This window comes from Falco naumanni, chromosome 7, assembly GCF_017639655.2.
Source record: "Falco naumanni isolate bFalNau1 chromosome 7, bFalNau1.pat, whole genome shotgun sequence".
In the NCBI taxonomy this organism is placed as follows: Eukaryota; Metazoa; Chordata; class Aves; order Falconiformes; family Falconidae; genus Falco; species Falco naumanni.
This window is the reverse complement of record NC_054060.1, coordinates 35,155,608-35,171,825: the sequence shown is the minus strand read 5'-3', so window position 1 is coordinate 35,171,825 and position 16,218 is coordinate 35,155,608. Positions and strand designations below refer to the sequence as shown.

General features: G+C 60.5%; 1 protein-coding gene across 3 annotated transcripts; it reads right to left on the bottom strand.

Moving 5' to 3' along the window:
* Nucleotides 1-124: 124 nt before the first annotated feature.
* NID2 (nidogen 2) lies at nt 125-14,701 on the bottom strand. 3 transcript variants are annotated; one of them, XM_040599972.1, is made up of 22 exons: nt 14,393-14,701; nt 13,442-13,750; nt 10,302-10,534; nt 9,621-10,045; nt 8,853-9,002; nt 8,527-8,772; nt 8,043-8,243; nt 7,647-7,865; nt 7,170-7,313; nt 6,714-6,842; nt 6,481-6,624; nt 6,266-6,385; nt 5,934-6,176; nt 5,039-5,275; nt 4,638-4,859; nt 4,308-4,477; nt 3,342-3,471; nt 2,960-3,131; nt 2,265-2,422; nt 1,851-1,974; nt 967-1,079; nt 125-884 (listed from the first exon to the last, which is right to left on the bottom strand). In XM_040599972.1, exons 1-22 carry the CDS (start codon nt 14,600-14,602, stop codon nt 874-876), a joined length of 4,110 nt encoding a protein of 1,369 aa, XP_040455906.1. In that variant the 5' UTR covers nt 14,603-14,701; the 3' UTR covers nt 125-873. The 3 variants fall into 3 exon arrangements, with proteins under 3 accessions (XP_040455906.1, XP_040455907.1, XP_040455908.1); XM_040599973.1 differs by having other exon boundaries at nt 5,934-6,173; XM_040599974.1 differs by lacking the exon at nt 14,393-14,701 and adding an exon at nt 13,890-13,919.
* Nucleotides 14,702-16,218: the final 1,517 nt, after the last annotated feature.

The following is a 16,218-nucleotide window of genomic DNA, read 5'->3' as shown; positions in this document are numbered from 1 at the left end:
ACATAAAGTCTGACGATTCCTCTTTTGCTGAGGTCCTGTCATATGAACAGCTCACGCCTGGCTTGCTTGTTGCTTTTCCATGGTCTGCCCTACAACTGAAATATTTAAAAACTAAATCCAAAGGGAAACTTAAAACAACCATTTTATTCAATTATTGAAGTAACCTAGAAAAAAGTGAAGCATTACAACGTAAATGGTATTTCTGAACATGTATTGGTCTCCATTGGGTAGGTCTATGAAGGCACTTAGAAGACCCAACAAGCATGAACAGATCAATTCTAGCATATTCTTCTAATATAAATACTAAAAGACATGCATTGAGGCAGTTGGTGAAAATACAGGGTTCTCTTCTGGAAAAAATTCAATGCCTTTGCCATATCACGTAACTCTTCTGCACACACAGTTTTGGAGCACACAGTCTCTGTTTCAGGGCTGCAAGTTACTTAGACCCAGCAATATACTGCATCCGAAGCTCCCCATAGGCACTTATTTTTTGGATAAAAGGACCTGTTGGTCAGATTGTCAAAACTACTAAAAATTAATCCATTCTTCTTCCAATAAAATAAATCATTTGAATAAGAAAGCTATACTTTAAATTTGCTTGCATAAGCAAGAGTTAGAGTAATGGTCTTAAGATTCATAGGACCATTTTTTTTTGTAATAGATCAATGTTTTGTAATTTCTAAAAAAAATACAGTAGTAAAGACTTGAGGTATAACTTCCAAAAATACTTGATAATCTTTAGCAGGGAAGTAGGTTGCTTCATTGGCCTTCGTTAAGGGCTTTTCCCCCCTCCTTGGTTGCATGCAGCGAGTGTTTTCTGGGTCTGAAGTTCTTTTGGGGGCAAAGTTGTTTTTCTTGAAATAGCAGTTACTATTTCCTTGCTGCAGAGAGAAATGGATATCTTTAGTATGTTGAGCAGCTGTCAGACAAGCCAGAGGGGGTGGGTGGGGGTGTGTGTTTTACCTCCAGGGCAGTAGGGATAAACTGCAGTTATTCCATAGAGGTGTGATCGCTGCTCTGGAAGATACTCATCGGTAAAGGAGCCGGTGTCTTTATCAATAGCTATCACACCATCCCTGGTGATAAAAGAGGGAGAAGTGCTTTACTTACCTATGAAACTTGAGGGTTTTTTTTTTCCCCCATCTGCATGCATTTAAGAACAGAGGCAGCTAAAAAGACTGCTTGGAACACCTGCAGAACAAGTGGAAAGAAATTTGCCCCGTAAAATCTATGTCCAGCTCATTCAGTGCATTTCTCTTTGATGATGCAGAGTCACAGAAACAGCCTTCCAAGGAGAGATTATCTCCCTGAGAGTCTCCTCCAAGCATGGCAAGTCCTTAAGTGCTGCTAGTAATCTGCTAAAATTTGAAGTTTTGAGAGCTTCCAGCTGGAGTGGGAATAGAGGCAAGTTCCTGATGCCAAGGGCCTTGGGTGGTGGGGGAGAGGGAACAACTGAGGACAGAATCTTTTATTTGAATTAATCTAGATTTAGAAACTTGCGCCAAGTTTTATTTAAAAAAACCAAAACCAGCCACTATTTCTGTCCCTCCCAGGAAGCTGGGGTTGTTTCTAAACAACTGTTCTGCACTGAGATTTACAAGCAGGCATTGCTGAGTGTGGCGCTGCAGGAGACCCAAGAGAGCGCTCTGGTGAGGTTCTGGGACTCAGGACCAGGGAGCGGACTGGGGACAGTGTTTGTTTTCCCCCCTGTAGCTCCAAGCTGCTCACTAGCAGGACGCAGCAGAGAGCGGTGGAGGCTGGGTCCCAGCCGCTTTGGGGAGCGGATCCCTAGGAACTGTTAGCTGAGCATTCCTGGCTGTGGGAGGGAGCAGGTATTCTTCCCTTACCGTCTCCAGTCTGTGTGGTAGAAGTGATTGGCGTAACTGATGATGCTGAAGGGGTAGTTGAGGTTGTTCTGTATGATGCGCCGGCCTGTGCCGTCGGGCAATATGCACTCCAGGTGCTTCGTTCCTTTTTAAACACAAGACAGTTACCAGGCCACAACCCAACACCCCCCCACCACCACCACCCCACCCCCCCAATATGTTCTTTGTATTCACTAGATTTTGAAACACAGCCTCAGGATGTAGAAGCAACTCACGCTGTGAGCCCACTCAACCCCATCACACCAAGTCCTTTGGGGCAGGATAGGGGACAGGGGCAGAGAAGCCCACAGGCAGCAAGGGACTAAAGATAGACATCACTGTTTTTCCCCTCGAGGCTTAGTGTGTCGTAGCGTGATCCGTCCTCAGTGAAGTTACCTGCATCTGCCCAACAGAGCAGCTTGGAGAAGGGGTCGAACGTCAGGCCGTTGGGCAAGCCGATGTCCTTATTCACCAGGACCCTCCTGCTGGCTCCACTGACAGTGGAAGTTTCAATTTTGGGTGCTTCACGATTCCAGTCCGTCCAGTAAAGATTGCTGGGGAAATAATTATATAATGAACAAACAGGACACACCACAGTTAGGAGTGGTAGAAGATCATTGGCTTTTGCTTTGTTACTGGTTTTTGTCAAGAGAGAGGCCTGGTTTTTCCCCTTAACAGTGCCTGAAATAAATCTTTATTGGATTTGAAGAATCTCTAGAAGAAAACCAGAATGATCTCAAACATGTTTACAACCCAAACTGTAGCTCCTAGATGAGGGCGAGTCTTAGGAGTAGCACATTTTGTATTGCAGCAGCACCCTGGAGGCACAGCTTGTGTTTTTGAACGCCAGGCGTGTTTCAAAGCTTTTAAAAATAACATACATCCTGACACTGAAACAGCAGGTTTAGCCAAATCCTGAATTACTAAATAAAAGAGGGGTTGGGGAAGAGAGCCAATCCCTCCTACAGGGTGTACAATGTAGGAGAGCTGCTCCCAGGGTCAGGATGGGGCCTTGGCACCACTGTGTGTGTCTGATTTTTGCACCTTGCAAAGCCCTGCATGCAAATCCCTGCGGAAACACTGCTGCTCACCCTCGGACAGGGTCCACTGCGATGGCCCGAGGGTTCACAAGCTCAGTGTCGAAGAGCACCTGCCGCTCAGAGCCATCCAGCCGGGCTCTCTCGATCTTATCCAGGCCGCTGTCGGTCCAGAACATGGCTCGGCGCAGGTGGTCCACTGCCAGCCCCTCGGGACTGATGAGCCCTGCCAGAGGGATGGACATGGTCAGCGGCTGGGGACGTGCTGCTCCTGGTCAGATCATGGTGCCCCAACCTGCCAGACCCACAGCCAAGGGATGCGAGCGTGGGGATAGAGGACCCCAAAGCAGGACAGCCCCAGAGCTGCGGTGGGCACAGCCTGGCCTGGACCCGCTGCTGTGGCGTTGGGCAGGTGTCACTGGTGATGGGAGCACACCTGAGTTGATCACGGTCTCCGGCTCAGCACCTGGCTCCAGACTCGCCCGACTTATGGTCCGGCCGGCTACATCAGTCCAATAGATCATCTTCTCCCGGCAGTCATAGTCAATCCCCACCACAATGGAGCCCTGCCAGGGTTGGAAGAGGGACACAGGGTGAAAGCCTGCCTGAGGCGCAGGCAAGAGGCTCAGTGAGCATCCTTATCCCACCAGCTGGCACTGGGAGCTGCCCGGGGCACTCTGCAAGAGGCAGTGATGGGGAATGACGCTCAAATCCCTTTTCCCTGGCAGAACCCAACACCGGTGAGCTCCCACTGCACACCCCTGGCTGAATCCTGCAGCAGAGATTTTTAGGTCAGCTGTTGCAGATGCACACCCACGTCCAGATGGGTTTGGAACCCCTTGGCTTGAAGAGAGACTGCTCCAACAGTGAAGCCAGCCCGAGGAATGACCTTCAGGATGGGGAGGGGGAATACTTGGCAAGGTGTTTCAGTTCCCTGGGGTTCAGGGAGTGTCATGGCCCAGCTTTCAGCATTCCTCTCCCTCAGTCTGGCCTGGCTGGAGATGCACATGACCGTGCTCCAAGAGAAGTCAGAGGAAGGGAAAAGGCAAGCTTGCAGTAGAGGTGTGCAGCTGGCAGTCCGGGGCCCGCGACGATGGCCAGGGGAGCTCAGCGAGCATCCTGCTCCTTCCCTTTGCTGGCAGCCCCAGGTCTGTGCCTCTGTGCTGGGGGGCAGCCGGAGGAAGAGGGGAGCATGCTCCTCCTCCATCTCGGCACCCAGCCAGCCGGCACAGCCGATGTCCCTGCAAACCCAACATCAACCCTCAAGAGGTGACCCCTCAAAGCATCACGGCTCTGACAAGAGTGGTCCAGGGAGATGCGAAACACAGAGCTGCAGCATCAGCCTGTTCCTAACTCCCTGCGGTGGTCCTGCACCCCAGCCCAGGCACTGGAGATACTGTACGTGCAGGGAGAGGAGGGTCTTTGCTGCCTCCTTCTGCAGCCGCGTGCCGTTGAGCGGGAGGTAGCCGATTTGCTGTCCCTGAGCGTAGAGCAGAAAGGTCCCCGTGGCCGGTGGGGACACATCAGGCCGGGGCGAGGGCCGGATGCTGGGTGGCGCAACACTGGGGAGACCTGACACACAGACAGGGCAGGGGGACACAGGACAGGGAGAGAGATGGCTTTGGGAGCACTGGCCCCTCGGCTTTGCACCCAAAGCGGTGTGCAGCAGCCAGAGCTTGTGCTGTGCTAGATGGGGGGTGGGTGTGTGGCACTTGGGGTACTCATCTCTTACATGGTGGGGGGCTGCCAGGCTCTGAGCGTGTGCCTTGGATCTCCCTGCCGCTCTCATCCACGCACCAGCAGTACCCGCTGTCCCCGTGGCACTGCAGTGGGGTGAAGTTGCCCCCCGTGTCGCACTGTGGCACATACTGGTCACTGCGGGGGCTGCCCCCGTAGTGCTCCAGCAAGCTCTGCCGCCACCGCTCACACATGGTGTGGGGCCGCTCCGTGGGCTCTGGCACAGGGAGGGTGACAGTCACCCACACTGTCACAGACCCCCATGTGCAAGCTTAGGGGACTCAGGGCTCTGCCAGAGCCCCGCATCCCCCTCTCCTTGCTGGGTGCCCCTCCATACTAAAGATGATGGGGTGCTGCAGGGAGAGGATGGCACCCCCAACTCCCCCAGGCACTGACCTGGGCTCCCGCAGCGCGGCGGCGTGCTGCCTGGTGCCGTCCGTGTGCCGGCGATCTCCTGCCCCGCAGCATCCACACACCAGCAGTGCCCAGTGCTGCCATGGCACTGCAGGGGCAGGTACTGACCCTGCTCGTCACACTGGGGCACGTGCCCATTGCCCACAGGCAAGGGTCCCGGGGGCACCGCCCGTGGGTACAGCCGCTCATGTTCACAGGGGGTCAGCTGCTGGATGGACTCTGCTGGCAGCAAACACCCCCACCCTGGGCTCAGAGGGTGCCACACAGCTCCCCTGGACCTGCTTGGCACTTGGATTTGGCCCTGCTTCACCCAGGGCTGCAGGTGCTGGGTGATGCTCTGCCAGCACCATGTTGCTCCCCCCTTGGACAAGGGGGGCTGGGGCTGCCCCTCTCCAGCCTCCCCGACACCCCATGGCTGTCCCCTCCATCACAAGATGATGCAGGAGGTGCCCCAATGGCCACTGCCACTGTAACACCACGGGCCAGGGCACCCTAAAGACCCCGGAGTCCCCCTGATGTGCCCCACCATGCATCCAGCAGCACCCAGACCATAGCAGTGAAGCCTCCAGCCGGGTGGTTGGTCAGAGGGTCCCTGCCACTCACTGCAGCCCCACTGTCCCCACTCTGCTGGTGGCTGGGGCCAAAGTCCAGCCGGGCAGGGACAGGCAGGGCTCTGCCTGCTCCAGCACCTTCTCACCACCCTCTGCCATTGGGCACGACCAGCGCAGCCAGCCAGGGCATCTCTTGCACCGTGGGGCTGGGAGATGCTTCACCCCAACAGGTCGGTGCCTGCTGATCCCATCAGGATGCCAACGGGATGCTGAAGGACCCAACCCGCCTACCCTCCCCCGCTCGAGTGCTGCAGGGTGGCACTGACCTGGGCTCCCGCAGCGCGGCGGCGTGCTGCCTGGCGCTGTCCGTGTGCCGGCGATCTCCTGCCCTGCAGCATCCACGCACCAGCAGTGCCCAGTGCTGCGGTGGCACTGCAGGGGTCGGTACCGACCCTCCTCGTCACACTGGGGCATGTGCCCGTCGTCCACGGGTGAGGGTCCCGGGGGTACTGCCCGTGGGTACAGCTGATCATGCTGGCAGGGTGTCAGCCGCTGCGTGCTCCCTTCTGCTGGCAGGAGAGCCAAAGCAGCCACAGAATGAGGATGGGGGAAGCTGCCCCGGGCAGAGCTAGTGTGGGGGCGAACCGGACAGCCTTACCCTGCGTGCACTGGAAGCCATCGCCCTCGTAGCCAGGCTGGCACCGGCAGGAGAAGGAGCCTGGCATGTTGTAGCAGGTGGCAGCCAGGTGGCACGGGTTTTCAGCACACTCATCCACGTCTGCGCATGGGGAAGATGATGGGGATCAGCCAGGGCAGGGCACCCCAGCAGCCGTGTGGGGTGCTCACCCTGTGGTCCCCTGCACACCCCCGTACCGGAGCAGTCAATGCCATCGCCGGTGTACCCGGGGAGGCACTCGCAGGCAGGGCGGCCCCCAGCACGGGGCAGGCAGCGTGCCCGGTCCCCCGGTGCGCAGGGATGGCTCCCGTCCTCACAGGGGTTACTCGCCGGTGCCAGCGCTGTGGGGACAGAGGGGTAAGAGGGTGGCCAGGCAAGCTCTGTAGGGTACAGGTGTCGGGACACCCCAAACCAGAGGGCTGGCACTTACGCACACACGCCTGCCCATCCTCTGCTGGCCGGTACCCGCTGTGGCACTCGCACCGGTAGCTGCCTGGCACATTCAGGCAGACGGTGAAGGGGCCGCACTGGCTCAGGCCCTCGGCACACTCGTCCACATCTAGAAGGGGAGACACCCCCATTTTTGGGGTCTGGCTGCTCCTGGGCTGGGGGGGATGTCCTGCCCCAAGGTGCCCATCCCCCATCTCCCTCCATCCCCACAATACTCCCAGAGTGCTCCCCCAGGTGCCCCCAGCAGCCTCCCAGCCCCCTGCCTCAGCTTCCCCCCATGATTCATCCATATCCTTAGTACAGCTCCAGGAGCTCTTGAGACAGCAAGTGTTGCAATGCTGGGGCACGTGCCAGCACCCCAAATGGCAGTGGGTGCCCTGTGGGGGGAAGGGGCCACCAACCCCACCCCCTGCACCCACCCACAGCCCCCAGTCACCTCGGCAGCCCCGTCCAGCTCTGTGGTACCCAGCTGCGCACTCGCACGTGTACTCCATCCCTGCACCGGGCTGGCAGCGTGCTGTTGCCTCGCAGGTGTGCGTGCTGTCATGACATGGATTCACTGGGGGATTCTCGACATCGTCTGCAGGTGAGGGAGGATGTTGGGGGCAGGGGGCGGAGGAGATACAGGGAGTGGGGAACAATGGTTCCCACATATCTGACATAGGCATCACTGCTGTGCAGCGGCACCCTCATCCTACACAGGCACCTGTGGCCATGCCACCCAGTGCCAACCCCACTGTGCCCCCCCCATTCCAGGAGCGCTTTGGCTCAAGCTGCTTGAAAAAAAACCCACCAGCCTCTCTTTTTTGGCTGTTTTTGGGTCAAGTGAGCACACTGCAGCTTTGAGAGCCGGCAGGAGACAGCAGCATCCCCTGGCAGCAGCCGGCACCCTGGGGTGGGTGCTGGAGCTCACCTTGTGCCGAGCTGACACGGGCAGCGAGGGCGTAGCGCAGGACATGCTCCTGGCTGTCGTAGAGGGCGAAGGCACGCACCACGCTCAGCCACTGCCGAGCGGGCAGGCGGGCGTGCGGGCAGCCGGCAAAGGTGATGTTCTGGCGTAGGCGGTAGGACAAGGTCTGGTTGGCGGTCCCCGCGGCCAGGACGTACTCCCGCTGAGCAGAGGATGTCACAGCTGTCAGACAGCAAGGAAAAAAAAAACCCGTGGGATGTGGGAGGACTGGCTTCAGCACTGATGACTATGGGATTTTGGGAACCGTGGTGAGGATGGGTTTTTTTGGGGGTGCTCCAAGGAGGGCACGTAGGGATGATGTGCGAGAAAACAAAGCTGGAGCTGAGCACAGGCTCTTACCTGAGCTGGAGTAGTGGTAGAGCTCCTTGTAGGGAGTGATGTGGACAGTGACATCCTCTGGGAGAAACGGCACCTGGCCCTGGATGTGAGTCTTAAGGCTTAAGTAATTGTCTGGCCCCAGGCCCTCGGCCATCTGAGTGATATGGACCGTCTCCTCCCCGGGGTAGAAGGTCACCTCCAGGCTCTGGGTGAATTCGGCACCTGGGCAGGAAAAGGGAACAGGCAGCATTCCATTGTAGGAAGTACATCCCCAAAACATCCTTTCCCACTCTTCTGGCACACCTGCGAGGCCTCACAGCAGGGAGGTGACAGCCAGCTGAACCTGGGGAAGTGACCAGAGAAGCCACGAGGCTGCCCTGAACCCCCACCCCTCATCACCTGCCCCAAGCCGTACATCACCCCATGTCTGAGCCAGGCCACCCCACCAGGAGCCACATCCATCAGAGCGATGGGGCTTGGTGGCACATCCCAGCTCCCCGCTCACCAGTGATGCTGAAGCCGTTCTCAGAGCCGGGCTCCTCAAGGGCGAAGAGCCAGGCGAAGAGCCCACCGACAGGCAGGAGAGGCAGGAGGGCACGGGCAGCAGGCTGGGGCACCCCACTGATAGCTGTGTAGGCTCGGCCGTCACTGCCCACGATGTAGGCGTGCAGGTCGACGTCCTGGAAGCGGACGGATGCCCGTCCCACCATCAGGCTCCCGCTCACCTTCCCGTTGAGGCGATGCACAGCCCCTGGGCAGGAGGAAGACGGGCACCCCTGGCAGCGGCCACCCAGGCATGGGATGCCCATCCCCGCTGCCCACCCTGCGTACCTTCGGGCAGGCACTGCCGCCCGTTGCCGTAGTAGGTGGCCCGGCAGTGGCAGCAGATGCCAGTGGCATAGTCGGTGCAGAAGGCGTGCGGGGAGCAGCGCCCGTGGTGCTGGGCACATGTCTCCTTACCGGCTGCGCTGTAGGTGAACACTGGGGACAAGGGGACACGGTTGGGGACAGGGTGACAAAGCCACCCCTCATGGGGTGTGAGCATCTTGCCTCCTTGGCCCCCAAAACTCCATCAGGAGACAGGCCAGCTGGAGGGGCAGCTCCCAAGAAAGCCACCCAGGGTCTATAGGGGAGGCTGAGGGTTTTGAACCTGTTGCCTGATTTCAGGCGGATCTGACAGAAGGCAAGAGATCCAGTTCCTGCATATTTCTGGGAAACAGCCGGCACGGGACGGGGCTTTGGTTCCCAGGGCACATGCCACAGCGGCTCCGCAGCCCGCTCAGTGGCAGTGGGGGCGGCCACTAGAACATGTTCTCTGAGCTTCCCATCCCTCAAGCTTCCCTCCTTACAACGTGGGGCAGGGCAGCAGCAAACCCAGCAGGCAGGGACGTACGGCTCCGGCAGCCCCTTGGCAGCAGGATTTGGCTAGGAGAAGAGGAGCTGGAAGGGCAGCAGCTTTGCAGGAGCAATGCCAGCCCACGCTAGCTCCAGCTCCGGCTGCTCAGGGAGAGATCAGCTTGCAGCGAAGAGGCCTTTTTTAGGGAGCCACCCGCCATGAGCTGTCCCCAAACGGTCATCGGAGGGGCTGCAGCCACTCACCGTCGGGATTAAAATGCACATCTTCCTCCACGCCGACACCGTGATGCCCAGAGCTGTAGGAAGAGGGGTTGCCAGAGTAGCTCTGCCGGGCACTGCCGTCCCTGTCGGGGTGCAGCCGGCGGCTCTGCTCCTGCCCCGGGGATGCAGGCAGCCCCTCGGGGACGATGCCCAGCAGCGCCGGGACACGGGATCCGTGGTTGGGTGACATGGCTTCTGAACCACGCTGCACTGGCAGCTCTGTGGACGTGTGATCAGCACGGTTGTAGAGCATGCGGGTGTAGTCGGCGGTGCCAGGGGCATGATGCACGGGGCTCTGGGGCACACTGGGGCCAGCTGCCCCACCGACCCCCGGCTCCACGTGCTCCAGGGGGGCCACACTGCCTACGTGGAAGACCCACACGCCAGGTACCCCTGCGTTGCTCTCCCTGCAGGACAGCAGCACACATGCACATCCATCACAGCTCCGGTGGGAAACTCACCCCAAAGGTACCGAGCGGCCGCACTCCACACCCCCGCTCACAGGACCCCAAATGCAGCTCCCAAAAAGCTCCCATGCATGCAGGACCAAGCACCATGGCGCCGCCCATCTCCCCAGTTCACTTCTTCCAGCCTTTAAAAGGCTCGGGGGGCTGGGAGAAGGTGATGCTGTCCCCCCAGCATAGCCCCCCCAGAATCACGCACCGCTCCAGGCGTCTCAGAGCCTGCTCACTGCTGGCCAGGCTGTGGAAAAGCCCGTCCCTCTTTGGGTCATCGCCGTCCCCCCGGCTGAAGCCCACTCTGGCTGGCAGCTCCAGCTGAACGTTGTAGGACTCCTTGGGCCGCGTCCCCAGAAACTGGAGGCCACCATCAGGGTAGAGGAAGATGGCATACGTGTCCTCATCATCATAGGCTATGACTGCCTGGAAGGTGTTAAGCTGCCAAAGGGAGAGCAGGACAGAGGGATGTCATGGAGGGGCCCGAACCCAGCAGAGGACTGAGACGGGGAAGAGAATGAGGGATGCAACAGCCAGCTCCCTGCACAGTGCAATGCATGCAAGCACCCCAAAAGAGCCCTCCATAAGCCTGCAGAGACCTCCTGGGGAAGAGCAGGAGCAGAGGCTGCTCGCACATGGCCAAACCCCAGTGCAACACACTGGGAAGATGCTCAGCATCCTCCACGGGAGCCCATGACACAGCCAGGCCACCCCCACTCAGCTGGCTGGGTGCAGGAGTGTTCCTTGGAGCTGTCACACAGGGAGGTGACAGCCCTGTACCATGCCCAGGAGCATCCCTGGCCATGTAACCAGTACGACGGGTGGGCACGCTGCAGCTGGAAGCCCCTCACTACTGTTCCCCTCCTTCTGTCCTGCCCCTGACACCAGCAGCCCCCCTCCATCCCAGCAGCACCAGAGGAAGACCCGCACCCCCCTCGCTTCCCCCTGAGAACAATTTTAGCTTGGTTTCCTCAGGAAAAAACATGCATGTACTCCCGCCTTCCCCACACCCATACATCCCGCTATAGGCACGCTGGCTGCCTGCCGTGCTGTGCCGGCGAGCCTTGGGGCTGCGCCAGCCCCTGAGCGAGGCTGTGCCATGGAGCGGGACTGCAGCAATAACCCACAGATGGACAGGCTGCAGAGCGAGCACAACCCTTACAAGCCACTGGAGAATCCACACACATGCACACACATCGCAGTCACCCCCGATGCAGAGAAACCAATGCTTGCAGGATTTGGGCGAGCCCCCACCCTCACCCCACACAGGTCCTGCTCTCCGAATAAATATAAGCATGCAGCAGCAGCCCTTCCCCACAAGCTGCCAGCAGCAGTGAGCGGTGAACGATGCCTGAGCGAAGGAAAAAGGATTAAACTCCCAGTTTCAGCCCCAGAGCCAGGGGCAGGAGGGGTGGGGGCTCCCCTCACATCACCCCCGAGCCCAGAACTGCCTGTCCCCGCTGTGCCAGCCCCGGTTTCGGGGTGCAGGGCCCCCGGGGCATCACAAGGTTTCCTGGCAGCCCCACGGGATATAAAGAGCCTTGTTGTGTGTGTTGCACACACGGGCATTCAGAGACCCCATGCAAAGGCAGCCAAAAAGCTGGGGGGGACACACAACCCCTCCTCCCCAGGGCTGGATTCCTCCCCCACGCAGCCAGCTGCAGGGCTCATTTTGCCTTGTGGTGGGCGGCAAGGGGGGACCCAGTGGGTGACATTGATGTGCTGGCATCGTGGGACGTAGGGCAGAGAGCGAGGGGGGCGGACACAGCCCCTGGCTCACAGCCAGCTGCTCCCGGCAGAGCTGCAAAGGGCAAATTCCAGCCCAAAGGGCAATTTTTGCCTCTGCAGAAGTGGGGTCAGCTCTCGACCCACTCTGCAGCCCTGGAAATCGTCACCACGGGGACTAGGAGCATGTCCCCAGGAAGCTGGAGGGACAGGGTGCTGCTGGCAGCACTGCCAGACCTCCCGGCCAGGCGGGACCCCCAAGCCAGGGGCCTGGGGAGCCTCTAACCCCCGCGGCCTTAACCCAGGTTTCTGCTTTCGACACTCAAAAAGGATGAGCCATGACTTTCCAAAACGGGGGGTTAAAGGCTTTGAGGGCAATCCTGGTTCTGAGCAGCAGGAGGGTAGCGTTTCAATAAACAGCATATTTGGTAAGAAAAAAGTGGTGTTTGGGAAGGTTTTTACCGGTTTTGGCTAAGGGGGAGTTCAGCAAAGCACAGGTACGAGCTGCATTTCAGTGCATCTTGAATGAAGCTTTCCCTGGAGCTGCTCATTTCCAAGCAAGACCAGTTTCATTTTAAACCTGATCCAACTTCTCCCAGAGAGAAAAAAAAAAATTGGGAAGAGGAGGCTGCACTTTTGATGGCTGCGAGGTCGCTGTGAGGCCCCTGATGGCATCTCTTCAGCTGCCTTCCCAAGTTTTAAATTAGAGGAAAAAATGTGTGTTGTTTCCTTCCAAACCTCAGTTTCTTCCCCTCTTGGCTTCCCTCTCAGAAGCCTGCTACCGAAGGGCCCCGGAGCAGGGGGACGGCTGGTGGGGATGGATGCCAGTGGCCCATGGGGACCTGGCAGCTGCTGGTGGGCTTTGGGTTCAGCCCACCCCACCACAGCGAAAGCCCATCACCCATCGCACAGCTCTGGGCATTCATCACCAGAGTTTTCCTTTTGCAACTCTTCACATTCAGCTCGTTTCAAGAAGCCCACGGTGCTGGCAGAGCATCACCATCACCTCCTCAGCACATCATCAGCCTAATGTGACAGCTTATGCCCCAGCAACAGATCCAGCAGTTTTCAGGGAAAGGCAGCGCTGGAGGTCCACCCACACAGGAGCCTTATCAGCGCGTGGGTGGAGAGCACAGGTCACCTCCCTGACCTGGCAGACCACCTACGAGCTTGTTTTCCAGACACAAAATCAACCCACAGCGGAAACTCTGAAGCCGGCTCCTGGCCAGCAGCATTAATCAGCCCAGCGTGCAGGCAGACAGCAGGACGAGCCCCAAGCCACCGGCAAAAGGTGAGGAGCACGATGGGTGACTTGGGCCACCACTTCCCACAGCCGCCCCTGGTCCAACTCTGCCCTGCAAATCCAGAGCCACCAGCACTGTAAAGCTTTGCCTGAAAAGCAGGGAAAAGCCTGAGCACCTCCAACCATGGAGCTGAAGGCAACCACTAAACCTCTCCTGCCCATCGACAAAGCCAACAGACCCACCACCACTGCTGCTCTGAGCAAAGATGAGGAGCTCCACATCTCCCTCAGTGCTCATCCAAGGCTGGAGCCACCATGAGGAAGACTCATCCTCCCACAACACGTAGGATGGGTGTCCAAACTCAGCCCATTGGCCTCACCTTCTTGGAGGGCTCTGTGTCCTGTGAGAGCTCCTGGTAGGCGCCCACGTCCTCCCAGGTGGCGATGAACGTGTTGGTGGGCGCAAAGGAGCCGGTGGTGTGGGGGAACCCAGCCTGGATGTAGCCCGCAGCCTGGTCCAGCACGTCCAGAGAGTCGTCTTGCCGGTAGTAGATGTTCCCTCTGTCACCGGAGGTGTCAAGGTCGGCCAGGAAGGGAGCGATGACAGGGAAGTCTGTGGGGAAATCGTCATCCACGTACTGGGTCTCCCTGGGGAAATCCTGGGTTGAGATGACCCCGTTGGTCCCCACCTGCAGGTAGAGTGGCGCAGGGTGCTCAGGAGCTGCAGAGGTGCCTCTGCCACCCATCACCCCTCCCCAGTGGAGTGGGGCACAGGGCTGAGCACCCTGCGACCGCGTGGCCCCAGCCGGCCAGGCGGAAAACAAAGACCTCGAGCTTCTCCATCCCCCAGAGAGCTGCAGCTCAGGGGCCGCCCCAGCTGCAGCCGCTGCTGACGGGGGAACAGCTGCGAAGGAGAAAGCCCTCTTGTTCCTCCGCGGCTGGAGACAACCGGGCAGGAGAGGGGGGGAAAAGGGATGGATGGAGGGAGGACACGTGCAGAGGCGGAGGCGGCCAAGGCACATCTGGAGGGGCTGGGGTGGGAGTCAGGGGAGGTGGGTGTCAAGGGGAACGGCTGGGGAGGGAGGGGTGGATGGGAGGGGGGATGAGAAGATGGAGGAGCGAAAAGATAAAGAGGGAGGTGGTGGGACAGAGGCATGGAGAGGCGGGTGGGGGGGAAGACAAGCGACAAGGAGAGAGAGATAGAAGGGTGAAGGGATGGGAAGCCGGAGGGACAGAGGGCGGTGATGGAGAGGGGGAAGGGGCGCGGAGCAAGCGCGGCGGGGGCCGGGGGAAGGAGCAGGGCCGGGGGCCCGGGGCCGGCCGGGACTCACGTAGAGGCGGCGGGCGGCGCGGCCGTAGAGGCGCAGCGGGCGGCGGAGCGGCACCCCGGGGGAGCTCTCGTCGTCGCCGGGCCGCAGCCGGGCATCGCGGCGGGCCGGGCCGTGCGGCAGCAGCCCCGGGCGGGGCAGGGCTGTCCCCGCCGCCAGCACCGCCGCCAGCACCGCCGCCACCGCCCGCATCCCGCCGCCGGCCCACGGCATCCCCCCGCCCCAGACGGCGCCCACCGGACCCGACGGCGCCGGAGCGGAGCGGAGCGGAGCGCTGGAGCGGAGCGGACCCGACGGGGCAGCCCCGACCCGGCGGAGGGAACCGCAGCCGGCGGGGCGGGACGGGGTGCGCCGCTGGCGGGGCGGGCACAGGCCAAAGCCGCGCCGCCATTGGATCCTCGGGCCCCGGCCCCGACCAATCGGGCCTTACCCCAAAATCCGCCCCGGGCTGCCCGCCCCGCCCGGGGTCCGGTACGGCGGTGGCATCCCGGGGGGAGAGGGACATCCCCATACCCGCGGTCCGGTACGGCGGTGGCATCCCGGGGGGAGAGGGACATCCCTGTACCCCGCCCGGGGTCCGGTACGGCGGTGGCATCCCGAGGGGAGAGGGACATCCCCGTACCCCGCCCGGGGTCCCGTACGGCGGTGGCATCCCGGGGGGAGAGGGACATCCTCGTACCCCGCCCGGGGTCCGGTACGGCGGTGGCATCCCGGGGGGAGAGGGACATCCTCGTACCCCGCCCGGGGTCCGGTACGGCGGTGGCATCCCGGGGGGAGAGGGACATCCCCGTACCCCGCCCGGGGTCCCGTACGGCGGAGGCATCCCGGGGGGAGAGGGACATCCCCGTACCCCGCCCGGGCCCGGTACGGCGGTGGCATCCCGAGGGGAGAGGGACATCCCTGTACCCCGCCCGGGGTCCGGTACGGCGGTGGCATCCCGGGGGGAGAGGGACATCCCCATGCCCCGCCCGGGGTCCGGTACGGCGGAGGCATCCCGGGGGGAGAGGGACATCCCCGTACCCCGCCCGGGGTCCGGTACGGCGGTGGCATCCCAAGGGGAGAGGGACATCCTCGTACCCCGCCCGGGGTCCGGTACGGCGGTGGCATCCTGGGGGGAGAGGGACATCCCCGTACCCTGCCCAGGCCCGGTACGGCGGTGGCATCCCGGGGGGAGAGGGACATCCCCGCACTGTGCCCTGCCACCCCCAGGGCCTTGCAGCCCCCCCAGCTGCAGTGCCTGGCCACCCCCGGGCCCACGCCGTGGGTGGGGGTCTCTGCCCGCTGCCCACTCGCTCTTCTCGCATCCCGCTCCCTTGAGCCGGGCAGGGACGTGACTCCTGATCCACAGGGGACCAGGATGGCGGGGGTGGAAAACTGGAACAGCCACAACATGTCGTGCAGCTCAACTGGCAAGTTGTCAGCCAGCGGGGCCGGCTGCGGGCTCCCCACGCACACACAACACCCAGGCGCAGGGTCGCTGCTGTTTATTCTTTCCCAGACCCATTTTTCCATCATCTCCACCCAGAGAGGTCTGAGGAGGGCCAACGCTTTGCGGATGGGTGGCCGGTGGGGTTCCCTGCCATGGGTTTGAGGTGTTGGGGTGGGAGAACCCTCAGTGGAGGAGGAAAGGACAAGCTCAAATCCAGGCAGCTGCATTCCCCAAGTGCTCCTGGAAATCCGGGCTGGGAGCAGCCCAAAGCTGCTCCATCTTCCTGGAGCACTTCCATGGCTCCAGGCCAGTGTTAGTATCACATCTGTCCCAAAATGTATACATGCCCCAGGAATGCCAGATAAGAAGGAGAGAAGTGTCAAATCCAGTAGGCTGGTGA